This window comes from Wasmannia auropunctata, unplaced genomic scaffold (genome assembly GCF_000956235.1).
Source record: "Wasmannia auropunctata unplaced genomic scaffold, wasmannia.A_1.0 LD336085.1, whole genome shotgun sequence".
NCBI classification, from domain to species: Eukaryota; Metazoa; Arthropoda; class Insecta; order Hymenoptera; family Formicidae; genus Wasmannia; species Wasmannia auropunctata.
In genome coordinates this window covers 2,781,715-2,794,766 of record NW_012026805.1, presented here as the reverse complement: position 1 = coordinate 2,794,766, position 13,052 = coordinate 2,781,715, and the positions used below count along the sequence as shown (strand labels likewise).

At 34.8% G+C, this 13,052-nt stretch overlaps 2 protein-coding genes across 6 annotated transcripts in view; both read right to left on the bottom strand.

Moving 5' to 3' along the window:
• Positions 1-8,528, bottom strand: part of LOC105448505 — a 51,590-nt gene extending 43,062 nt beyond the window's left edge. For 2 of the 3 annotated variants that reach the window (XM_011687140.1, XM_011687144.1), the window contains exon 1: positions 8,360-8,528. The gene's annotated coding sequence lies outside the window, so the exon portion shown is untranslated. The remainder of the gene's footprint in view (positions 1-8,359) is intronic. The other variant, XM_011687141.1, reaches the window with a different exon arrangement.
• Positions 8,529-8,830: 302 nt separating this feature from the next.
• LOC105448501 (cyclin-dependent kinase 8) lies at positions 8,831-12,130 on the bottom strand. Of its 3 annotated transcripts, none has more exons than XM_011687132.1 (11): positions 11,874-12,130; positions 11,133-11,235; positions 10,934-11,044; positions 10,705-10,845; positions 10,428-10,617; positions 10,222-10,336; positions 10,041-10,139; positions 9,890-9,962; positions 9,714-9,811; positions 9,515-9,620; positions 8,831-9,187 (listed from the first exon to the last, which is right to left on the bottom strand). In XM_011687132.1, exons 1-11 carry the CDS (start codon positions 12,002-12,004, stop codon positions 8,987-8,989), a joined length of 1,368 nt encoding a protein of 455 aa, XP_011685434.1. In that variant the 5' UTR covers positions 12,005-12,130; the 3' UTR covers positions 8,831-8,986. The 3 variants fall into 3 exon arrangements, with proteins under 3 accessions (XP_011685434.1, XP_011685436.1, XP_011685435.1); XM_011687134.1 differs by lacking the exon at positions 11,874-12,130 and adding an exon at positions 11,820-11,840; XM_011687133.1 differs by lacking the exon at positions 8,831-9,187 and adding an exon at positions 9,198-9,306.
• Between the last annotated feature and the right edge of the window lie 922 nt (positions 12,131-13,052).

Sequence of the window (13,052 nt, the reverse complement as noted above, 5' to 3'; positions counted from 1 at the left end):
ACTATTCATATCTTATGTTTCACGTTTCAGCATCAAATCTTATTTAATTCTTTGAATTATCTCTGATATCTAATCTTTCCATTTTGTTTTATCTTTCTCGTACTCGAAATACTGTAGATGCCATCTCAGTTGGAGAATCCGAAATGGTAATCGCAATTTACATTTTTTATACATTATATATGTATATGTATATTTCTTTCACGTGGATATATTCAGAATATCTTAATAACCTAAAAAGTTTTATGAAAACACACACACACACACACATACACACACGCAGAGTATGCGTAGAATGTAAATCATTAAGAATTCGATTGCTGAAGAAGAATTGCGGCAAGTGGGCGGTGCACGTTCTCTAGAAAGAATCATAATCCGATGGTGAGTTAGCGGCATCGCTGTATCGTAGATTGGATAAAGAATGAGCCTGAGTCTTGAAGAAAACAGGCTTAAACCAAAGAAAAAAAAAGGAAAAAATGTTTCAGCTCTGTATGTTCCTTGACGCTCTCCCTTAATTAAATATACCGGCCGTTTCGATCCGTCGGTAGAATTGGTGGAAGAACCAAGGAGAATTCTACCGAAAGTCTTAGAGCCACGAATTGATAGTCTCACACATAACGTGTATTCTCAAAAAGCGATTCTTCGAAAAAGAAGAAACATTATATATGCGGTTCAATTAAGATTGTGCACTAAAAAGGAATATACGAGTCAAGCGATCGATTTATGAGTTATTTAGTACTTCTCTTACAGAAATTTAATACTGGAAGGTAGTAATTAATTACAGTGTTTTTAATACTCATAATAAATAATTTTCAGTATCAAATTGGATTTCTGTAAAGATTGCGTGAGAAGAAATGATATAATAAATTGATCGAAACAAATACATTTTTACTTCTGACTGCTGCCAATATTCAGTTGGCAAAGGCTGGAGGAAGATACGTTTCAATGAAATTGATATTGATTCGATTGTTACCTTAGTTCTCGATAACTACAACATAATTTGTAAACAACGCAATAAGTGACCTTAGATCGGTACGTGTATAACATAAAAAAAGGAAACGTATCTTTATCTATTAGTCTCAATCTGATCTATCGTTTAACTTTTTGCGCTTAGGCGACCATAATGGGCCGAGTTAAAATCCCAAATAAGCACTTTACTCTGTAAAGAATTTATTGCGAAAAATATCTCCCTAGCCAGAGTTTGAATCTGGACTTCTCTACATCTCCCCCGTGAGACGGGCATCTTATAATTTATAATTCAATCAACTTCTGCTCTCATAAGCTTGCTACATAAAACTACATATTATCGACTCGATATAGTTGATAGACATCTCAATAAGCGTAAGAAACGCGCAATTGTACATCGAATCGCCTGGTTGACCATCTCATATACGCAGAGACTGGCCGATATTTTCGTTGTTATATCCATTAGCGGAAAAAGGCACGCGCGAAGTGGGTAATGGATGGCCATGTACGGGCGCAGTCATGGCCGAACAGGTCGATTTTCTGTTCTGTCCTGTCGATCCCCCTTTTCGTCTCTCGTTGCCCCTGTTGCCGCGATCGCGTTTTCGGGGATTTACGAATCTAATTAAATGCTTTCGAGCTCGCAGAGAAAGATTTTTATTTTCCAACTCGGACGGTCCGTAAAAGCGCGCGCGATAAGGTACGCGCGCGCAGCGTCCGTTGGTTACGCGACGATCAAAAAAGACTCGGGCGAAGGTAGGGCATCGACGTCTCCATATAGGGCGCTAACCGAAGCCGGTGGAAGGCCTTTTAGATCCTAACCTGGGCCACTCGAAGCCTCTTACGGGATGACCTTAACCTCGCGATGAGTTTGGGAGAGCCGAAGGTTTAAGTTTGTGCTAGTTTCCACAACAACGTACGTATTATAAAGGCGATCGCGAAATGACGGATGAGATTTTCTCACTTCTTCTTCAATATCTCACGCTGTTATAGATACTATCGTATTATGCAAAAAAAACTCCTTTTTTTGTATTATATATATTTTGTGTATTTTGCTATGCATACGACTATTGCGACAAGTGTATAAATTGTAAGAAATAATGTGATTATAATACGGAAATTGATATATCTTGTAATATCGAGATAAATTGAATGAGATTTGATTAAAGCACTCTGTTCCGCACCTTCCGCACCGAGTCTATTTTTGTTCGCGAATTTTGCAGGATATGATTTGCGTGGCTGCGGATCATATTGAGGTAGATCAGTTGCAGTAAACAGGGAATGACTGATGCAGTGTGCGACAGATCATCTCACGTGTTCAGGCTTGACAAAAGGAAGGAGGTCTTGAGAATTAATTAAGATGGTTCTTTATAGTAAATCGAGTTACGACAGAAATGTCTAATTTTTTTATATAATGAAGTTGAAGTACCGAACATGATGTGTGCAAAATTTTAGGTCATTGATAAAATAAGAGAAAAAAATCTTGAAAATGTAGTTTTTCACGTAGTAATAGATATTGGGACGCTTCTTTGACTAACTGCACACAAACGAGACGATAGAATTTTCTGACAAACGAGATTAAAATAATAGTGTAAAAAATTACAATTTCAATGGTTACAAAAATGTAATAGGTCATCGACCATTCTGGAAAGATATGGAAAAATATTACATAATGTTTTCACACAGCCTGTCAGTTTAATTTCTTTTTAGTGATTTTATTAATCACTTTTGCATACTAAATATCGTTTATTGTTTCATATTATTTCATTAAATATACACGTAGTTTTAATATTTCATCCAAATTATGCCAATATTTATGATTTTGGGTAGTAAGGCACCCAAAATTTTCGGTACTTTACTAAAGAATTACCTTAATCCAAGGATCTCGCGATCGTGCAAACGCAATTTGAAAATCGTTGTTATTTCGCGGGATTAAGGCGAGGTGTGCGTTGTCGAGCGGCGAATATAGATATCTCGTTTGTTGAAAGTGCCATCACGTTTCTTGAAAGCCGACGTGAAAGCCGGCGATGACATAACGCGATCGTCCTTGCCCGGAGCGAAATGAAATGTGCGCGATCCGGACATATTAGACTGCATTGATATTTTTCATCGCGCACGTGGCGGCGCGGAGAAACCGGTCGCCGCGCCGCGGCCGCCGAGATTTGCATTCGACGATCGATTTCGCGCGTCCTATATGTACCCTGTTTACGCCGTTTACGTCCTTCGAACGCGTAGCCGCGAGTTGCATGTTGAGCGAGCCCCGTCGTAATAAAGATCACTTGGAATATAAACACGACGTCAGGATATTTTTCGATCTTTAAAAATGATAGGATTAATAGAATTGCGACAAACATTTGATTCAACGTGTTTGTTAATATGTTTCTAATACAGTAGTAATTCTCAAAGATAATTGAAAGAAGGAGCTACTGGAGCAGTTAATAAAAAGAAAGAGTTTTTACCTAATTTTCTCATCAATTTCTTTCCAACTTTATGCATCTTGACTTTTGTGTTTTAATTTAAGTTTGTAATAATTACGAATTATTATAACCGAAAACCGAGGATAATTAATTCAAACTACTTGTGAATATGTCTCTAACAATAGCAATTCTCAAAAATAATTAGGAGAAGGAGCTATTATTATAGAGCAGTTATAATTAATAAAAAGAAAGCTTTTACCTAGTTTTCTCATTAATTTCTTTATACATCTCGATTTTGTGTTTTAATCTAAATTTGTAAGACCTAATTATGAATTATTAAAGAAAACTGAAGGCAATATAATATGAATCCAATGGTTCTGCACCGCGTTCTGCAACGCGGCTTGATCATGATTACCTTGTCGCAACGTGATCATGGCTTTTACCGATTGGGGATAGTGATATGATATCACAAGATCCTCCTTTACTTTTACCCATATTTGTGGTATTCATTCGGCAAAAAAAAACCGAATCGTCAAGCGGATTAAACTCGTATATATAAAGCTGTTTATTATCTGTTATCACTCTTCACATTTCGATGTTTATCATTACGTTTGCACCCGTTCGATCGATTGGATCGGCACGTTTGATTGAGATACTGATCGCGATCGTGCGCGTCGATACGCGAATTACAATGCTGAGTAAGTGATCGCAATGATCGCACAGAGGGAGAGAGGAAAAAAATCCTCCGCAACTCCATAATTGTACGCCATTAAACGTTGGGCAAGTAATTGACAAACACTGATATGCAAACGATCGACTCGCAACAACGACAGGTAGAAAAGCTCTTTAATTATTAGTCTTTTTCACAGTTTCTTTCCGTAATAACGCACATTTTAATAAATACAATTACGAGTTTAACTTAACAGAGCTTGACTGTACTTTCAAAAAATTGTCGATTAAAATATACTGCAGGGAGAATATCTCGATAGGAAATAAAACTTTCGTTTTCGTAACTTAATAAAAATTTCGATTCAGATTTCATACTTTACGGGGAAATATTAATTGAAAAAGTCAGTAAAGTGCAAATTCAAATTTCGGAGTCTGAATCAATTTCGTTTTCATCGTTTAGGTACATCGAAGAATTTTATTGCAAAAATATTCTGCATTTTTTCGTTCTTCATGTTTTGTTCAATCATGTGATTCCGAGTTATTGATAGCTATAAAAATTGATTTATAAAGGATCCAGTTGTATTTTAGTATGGGCTATTCCACGTGAAGCGGATCAGTCATCTCTCAGAAATTTTGCACAAAGGTAGTATTTTGGGAGATAGAATTTTGTGCCAAAGGATTTTTTTCTTATTGCAAAATTAATTGAGATATAAATAATTAAAAATTAGACTACTTTATTTTTCAAAAATTTATAGCTCTGTTATTAATAATGCTAGCTAACTGCTTTTTTTTTTTAATACGCAAAAAATGTTCTAGTTTACGGGGAAAAAATGAATATTCCAAAAATGTTTTGTTTTGCATTGTTTATTTAACAATAAACTTTTCAACAATTTTTTTAACAATCGGGGAGAGAGTCGAAAAATCTGAAAAAATATTTTTTATGTACTTTCAGTTTTCCTACATCTTAGAAAGAAAACTCAAGAACGTGTTTTGCCTCGTTTTCGAAAAAAAAATTTTTTTAGTTCTTGATGTGGGGAAAATCTGTCGACTCTCAGCGTGCGACTCTTACAAAACAGCCAAACTTACAAAATATCCCTACCATACTGCTAGTATGTTGTTCGCAGCCGATGTTTTGTATTGACTGGAAAGTCAATACTTTATAAAATCGACTTTACAATATTTAACTCTCTAAACAATTTTATCATTTATTCCGACGATTTCGACCTCTCGCTTGCATTTTATTTTATTACAGTCTGCTGTACAGTAAATACCTAATCTTGCATTATAATTATTATCAAGTATTTTGTTGCATTATAATTATATTATGTAATTATATTTTGTTGTATTATAATTATATTATAATACAACAAAATACTTGATAATAATTATAACAAAAGATCAGGTACTTACTGTACAGCAGACTGTAATAAAAAAAACGCAAGTGAGAAATCGTCGGAATAAATGATAAAATTGTTTGAAGAATTAAATATTGTAAAGTCGATTTTATTTAGTAAGTCTTATAAGACTAAGTAAGTTTTATTTATTACTAGCAGTATGGTAGGGATATTTTGTAAATTTGGCTGTTTTGTAAAAGTCGCACGCTGAGAATCGACAGAATTTCATCACATCAAGAACTAAAAAAATTTTTTTCTCGAAAACGAGGCAAAACACGTTCTTGAGTTTTCTTTCTAAGATGTAGGAAAACTGAAAGTATATAAAAAATATTTTTTCAGATTTTTCGACTCTCTCCTCGATTGTTAAAAAAATTGTTGAAATGTTTATTGTTAAATAAACAATGCAAAACAAAACATTTTTGGAATCTTCATTTTTTTCCCGTAAACTAGAACATTTTTCGCGTATTTTAAAAAGACAAGCAGTTAGCTAGCATTATTAGTAATAGAGCTATGAATTTTTGAAAAATAAAGTAGTCTAATTTTTAATTGTTTATATCTCGATTAATTTTGCAATAAGAAAAAAATCCTTTGGCCCAAAATTCTACCTCCAAAGTACTACCTTTGTGCAAAATTTAAAAAATTTCTGAGAGATGACTGATCCGCTTCACGTGGAATAGCCCGTATATAAAAAATTTGATACAAAATTAGTTGCGCTAATCTTTTATGCTGTTTCTTGTAATATAAAAAAAATACTTAGAATATCATATGTTATAAATATAAAGCTTGTCGTATTTATTTAATCTTAACAAAGCTTAAGCACGCTCGATTTTTTTTCTCTGTTTCTATTATAAATAGAGCTGTAACACATGGAAGGGGACAGGCAATTACTACTCTAGGTTCATTTCTTTGAAATCACTGATGTGTTTATAGGGCGTAACATTAAGCTGCCGGCGTTTTTCCGTCGCGCTTACATTCCGCTTGCACGATTCATATTTTTCTATCCAATGAACACACACACACACACACACACACACACACACACACTCTCTCTCTCTCTCTCTCTCTCTCTCTATCTCTATCTCTATCTATTTATCTATCTCTCTGAAAGCGAAATAAAAAATTGGATGGGATCAAACCACGATATTTTCAATCGACACATTTTCTCCACGCCTCGCAATCGAGAGTATGATTATCGCGCAGCGCGCGCACGCCGTTTCTAAATGCCACATTTGTTTACTGAGTAACAGGGCCGGTTTCATCAAGGCTCTTGGAATTGTATGATATGCGTTATTCCATAATAATTCATAAAAGTAAAATAATACTCATCTCTTCATGTGTATATTGATAATATTTTAATGTAACGGTTCATAATGGACAACGACAAATTATAATTTGCACAAATATGATTCTAATCTGATTCAATGTGACAGAACCGGATATCAGTATCATTAAAACTCCACTTATATAATTGCGCGTATCAGAAACGCATGAAAGACGTATATACTTACTTCTACGCTATAATTAAAATAAACTATAAATACCTATTATTTTGACGTCAAACAGAACAATTTAAACGGAACGTTAATGAGGTTTATGGCGTAACACTGAGCGCAACGTGATATAAAAGTTATTTTATTGCGAGATCTCTTGCACTTATTGTTAGTTAAATATCTGCTGTATATATATATATATATATATATATATATATATATATCGTATGTGCTGTACGTTTTATATAAAGAAACGATCTTTATATAAAGAAATATATCTATTTTACGGCGTTTTCTATCTATAAGTCGAAGCTTCATTGAATCGAAATTGAGCGAAATGGCCTAAAACAGCAGCCCTGTTCATGGATCAAACACAGTAAGAGCACTGTATGTACTAACGGCACTGTCGCTTATCGTTCAGTAAAGCCGCACCTGTGCGACCATGACACGAACATTTAACGAACAATCTTTCTTCTAACGAACTGTCCTCGCGTCATGAGAAACGCGACGAAAGTCTCAAACACGAACACGGAGAAGACATCACCTGTGCCGATGAAGAGGCATTGAAGTCACTATGCGGTGGCCGAATCGCGCAGCAAGTTTCTTTTTTTGTTCTGTACTCCCCCGTTGTTTTGAATTTAAAATATGTATCCGCGATGTCGCGTGTCCTATTTACTCCATATTACGAGAAGGCTGTATATATACATCAGAGATAAATAGATAAAGTATTTAGCACTGAAGAAGCGCGGCGAGAATGTAAATGTATGGTATTACAGACCATGTATGGTATTCAACGAAAAATATGATTATTCGCTATTAAAAATAGTTTAATTTGAAATTCTCTCAAAAATTTATTAGAATTATTAGGAAAATATGTTTCGCCCAAGATGTAAAACATAAAAGAAAAAAGAAAACATACTGATATAAATAAATCTCATTCCTTGATTTTCTTCAATTTTTCTTATTGCATTCTTAAATCATAATCATACAAAAAATGAATTTCACTGTTGCTTTATGGAATTTTTCTGAAAAGAATCGACAAATGTTTCTTAAAATTTAAAATTCTTACAGATCCTAAATATTCTTACTTATGATAATAATTATATTATATAATAATAATAAAAATTAGTAAATAAATTAATGATATAATAAAAATTAGATTCACACGCGATAAATTTCTAAACAACACTATATATATATATATATATATATATATATATATATATACTTTAAATAATTAATTAAACAGTTATTTTTAATGTCTGAATTTTGGAAATCTGTTCCGGAATATTCTGCAAGGTTTTTTCAGGTTTTCAAAATGACTCAAGATAGGATATCTCTGTAATAATTAATGAATTAAACAAAAAACGATCCTGATGTATCGTACAAATGTAAAAAAGACAAGCGTTAACGCGAACGGGCCCCTCACCTGCCTTGTTCTCTCATCGGAACAACGCGACGACTCCCAGGCCGACGGTGGCACATCGCCTGACTGACATCACGAGCGATCGGAGCGGCACGCGTGCACGCACTTTTTTCGCCGAGCAGCGATTCGCGGAAACTGCGTTTCAGGAGCCCGCGACGACGACGCGGCGTTCGTCTGCAATCGCACGCGCGATTCGCGTCGCGACGCGCGTGCGCGATAAATCCCCCTCCGCCGTTTAATTGACGCCCGACTCCGATCACTTTCCCTCCTCCTCGCGTGATCGAGCCCTTCCTTTCGTTCCGCCGTGCTACCTTTCCCGTCTTCGCGATCGTCATTGGCAGCGCTCTTACGATCGAGATCTTTCCAGGAAAGGACGCGTATTAGCGTGTATATATCACTGTTAAAAGTAAAAAATAGAGAGAAATGGAAGCGAAAAAAAGTAGGGACATAGGATATAAAATAATGTTCCACATGTATGTATATAAATAAAATTGTATTATAATTGTACGGAATATACACGGACTGACCGCTTTGTTGACAGGATTAGTGAATTAAATTAATGCATTAGTGACAGTTTAAGTTTTGACCTGATTCTCCAATTTGATCTCAATCTAATGACGAGTCACAAAATTAGAAACGTTGATGGAAGTTCGACGGTTGCGTTGGCTGGGCCGTCGAATAAACCATCCCCGGTGGTTGCTGATGGGTCATCGCGTGGCTCTGGTGCTGATGGAACTCAGGAGCACCATGCGGCCCGTTCAGTCTCACCCGTTTCGCATTCTGCCCGTGATTGTGATCGCCGTTACCTTGCTGCTGTTGGGTCTGCTGTTGCTGTTTCACGAATACTCGGATGAGCGACAAGGCGATGTTCAAAATATCAGTTCAATCCTCAACTACCATATAGCGACGGAGCTTAGACAGCGGCAAAGTGGGCTTCACTCGCCTTGCCACTGCGGCGGTCATACGGGGCCGTTTGAACAATCGAAACCATATTTTTTAAAAATGTAGAAGATACATAATTATAAATAGATACTTATTTGGATATTACAAACTATGTCTGTATTAAAGTAGTTGCGGTTATCTTATTATAGTAGTTGCGGCTTAAACCATATAAAGTATATCATACAAATGCTCTCAATATATTTCGGAAGTAATTACCGTTTGTTGCTGATTTTGCCTCGCTTTATTTTCAGTCTTTTCTTCAGTATCATCATCTGTGAGAAATTCTCTCTTGGGATAAGGGATAGGGCATCCAGCAAATATGCTAAGATTTTCATGGTAAATGCAAATTTAGTAAAATTACGAAAAAATATTAAATTATCGCGATGTAAAAATGTAAAAATATATAGATTCATACTCCTGTGTTGGCAGTGGCTCCTCTTGGAAGTAGGCATCCTGCATAGAATGCTCTGACGTAATACGCTTGTTTGGATCCATCATCAGTAGTTTTTGTAACTAAAACAGTAACATGATAAAAATCATGCTTGCCCGATATGCTACTAAACTCGTATATTTCTTTTTTCTATGTCATACCAAATTAAATGCCTTGCTATCGGGTTTGATCTTATGCCGATCCATATACTTAGTAAGTGAACAATTTGCGTAACTGAAAGTAAAACAAAATCGATATTTTTTAAAGATTTCAAATAAAACATCGATAGATGTTTTGAACTGACAAACTCACTTGGATCTCTTAAAATCTCTGAGTAATGTGGGATGCTCTGGCATCTTTTTGATATCCTCCCAATCTTTCTCCAATGGGAATCCCATCACATTGAATATCCTAAATAAAAATTAAAGAGAGGAAAACTTGTGTCATTTGCCACATTATACAAAGCAAATACGAAATTGTGTTATATTCTCACCTATCTAGCTGATCATGATGGTATGGATTGCTAGTTTTAATATCTTCTTGTCTACAATGAAATATAGGTTCGGATGTTAAAAGTTCCGCGAATATGCAGCCGATAGCCCATATATCTGCAGCGGTAGAAAGAAAATATTTAGTACAATTTTTTTACAAGCTAAGAAATTTTAGATTACGCGGTAAAAGATAGCTGTAGACGCAAACCTATAGCTTTCGTGTAATGTCTGGCACCTAGAAGTAATTCCGGAGCTCTATACCAAAATGTAACTACAACAGGATCTAAATCTGCTAAAGGTTTAAGAGGAGCATTGAATAATCTAGCAAAGCCCATGTCGGCAATTTTCACACGTCCCCGCTCATTTCCTTCACCCATTACTAAAATATTTGCCGGTTTCTGAAATAAAGAAAGGTGACATTTTATTTACATGCTCTGCAAACATGATAGAAATAGGAAAACGAAAACAATAATGTCAACAATTACCAAATCTCTATGGAGTACCCAGTTGGAATGTAAATAATGAATACCATCTAAAATTTGATATAATAAGGATTTGACCATGCCTTTTGGTACCATTACTGGCTTCTTATTGGCTTTTGCTGCTCTATGAAATTTAATTATATGCTGCAAATAGCATATTTAAGTATATTATTATAACAATATATTGTGTGCTTAAAAATATTTTATTTTCAAATTAGAATTATAAACATACCCATAGATCATGCTCAGCAAAGTCGAACAGCAACCAAACTTTACGATCGTTATGCGAGAGAAAAACACGAATAAGAGTAATGACATTGACATGCTTTAATTCCCTGAGTAACTGGAATAGAAGAAAATAAATTAAGTATCTCCATTGCTCATTGCAGACAAATGTTTCAGCATCATTTAAGAGTAACGGGGTAACTTACAGCAATTTCTCGACATGCAGACATTGAAAGTCCTGTACCCTCAATTTGCTTAAGGCCAAAGTCTTTTGTATCAGGCCGAGACTTTAGTTCGCTATCTGAAACACTATTTTCAACATTTGTACATTAAATTTACAGAGAATAGGATGTTTCTCGTAAAATAATATAATTGATTTATTTAATCAATAAATATCCTGATTGTATTAATTGATATACACAGATATGTAACGAGACAATAATCAGACAATATTGATCAAGTCTTTTATAAAAAAAAAAAAAAATAACAGATGTGTCAAAATAATTAGTGCGAGTTAACTTATGCTTGTGCTTACATTACCCATTTAGATCTTAATGTAGCACTTTGATTGAAAATTATAGCAATTATATTGACAAAAAAAATTGAAAATCATTGTATTAGACAAATGGGATAAGCCAAATCAGGAATTAAACAATCGCATTGTAGGAAAAATGCAAACTCGACGAGCTAGACGGTGAATAAGTGCACTTTTGTATTCGAGAAATCTTGAATAAAAGACGATCGATAGAATAGGAACAGCAGGTGCTTTTACACGGAAGGAAATTCGGCCTCAACGTAAATTCAGAGACGCTTCGGAGAATGAGTCGATATCTTGTATTAATCTACGGCAACCGCACGATTGGGCCGTGAAACGTAAAATAATCCAAACGCACATGAAATCAAGGAAGTTCCGCAAAGTAATCACAAGTCAGGTTAGAGAGACTAACCCTTCTTTCCTACGGGCTTTGTATACGTGCCCGTAAGTACCTCTTCCGACCTTGCAACCCTCGAACTCGAACAGATCCTCGACCTTCGTGCGGTCTTTCTGCGTCTTCATCTTAAATTCATAATCCATCATGTTTAGCGTTGTCAGAACAATTATCAACTATAAACAAACATTTTTATCAAGCGTGTGCATAAGCACGAGCTCTGAAAGCACACTACGCCGACGTCGCCGACTACACACGTCAGATCAGACCATCGGACCGTTGGAGTTCGGAGTCAGTAGAGAGTGTAGAGACGGTGCTGCTGGCAGTCGAGTAGCGGCAAGTAGCGGTGCCATTTCTTTGCACATGCGCATCGACAGCGGGCATTTATTCTGAAAATTATAATAGTACAAATAGTACAATAAATGAATTATGGAAAATTCATCCTTTTTTAAATTAAACATTCTTTTCTTGATTATTTAAATAATTCGCATATTGAAATTATTTATTTATAAATTGACTTTAATTTTTTGTTTATCTAACTTCTAATCCGCGACATTCATCAAAACTTTTTGCTATACAAAAGTTTAAATATAGCGTATTTTATGTAATAATATGTGTATATTATTGAATTGTTGCTGAAAAGCCGCGCATGCGCAAAAAAGTGGCAATATCATTGGCAACATATTGGAAATTTGTAGTTTAACTTTCTGCACCTATACTATATGAAAAATGTTCATCAATTATATTTGAAGCATTTATATACCTATATATATATATATATATATAATTGAGATTGGAAAATTACAAATTAAAGATTAGAATGAATTTATCCAATTATATAACTTTAATCTTAATCCGTTTCATTTTGATTAGTTGAATTCTGCAAGGCATATATAGATTTAAGAGCGGTGCTCAAATTTTACTCGAAAAATTCTAAACTACGATAAGGAATAACTATCATAATTTCATATTTTAAAAAATGTATATATACTGGTCTAAAAAATTAAAGAATCACCTGTTCTATCTTCTCAAAATAGGCAAATTTTAAGATAGAACAATTTCGTCAAAAATGATTATAATGGAATTTTTAAAAAAGCATTTTACAGCTTGAAATCTCCACTTTTCAAGTTGATATTTTAGAAAACAATTAACTGACTTTCTTCGGAGTTGCATTGATACAAATGGAGATGTGACAAT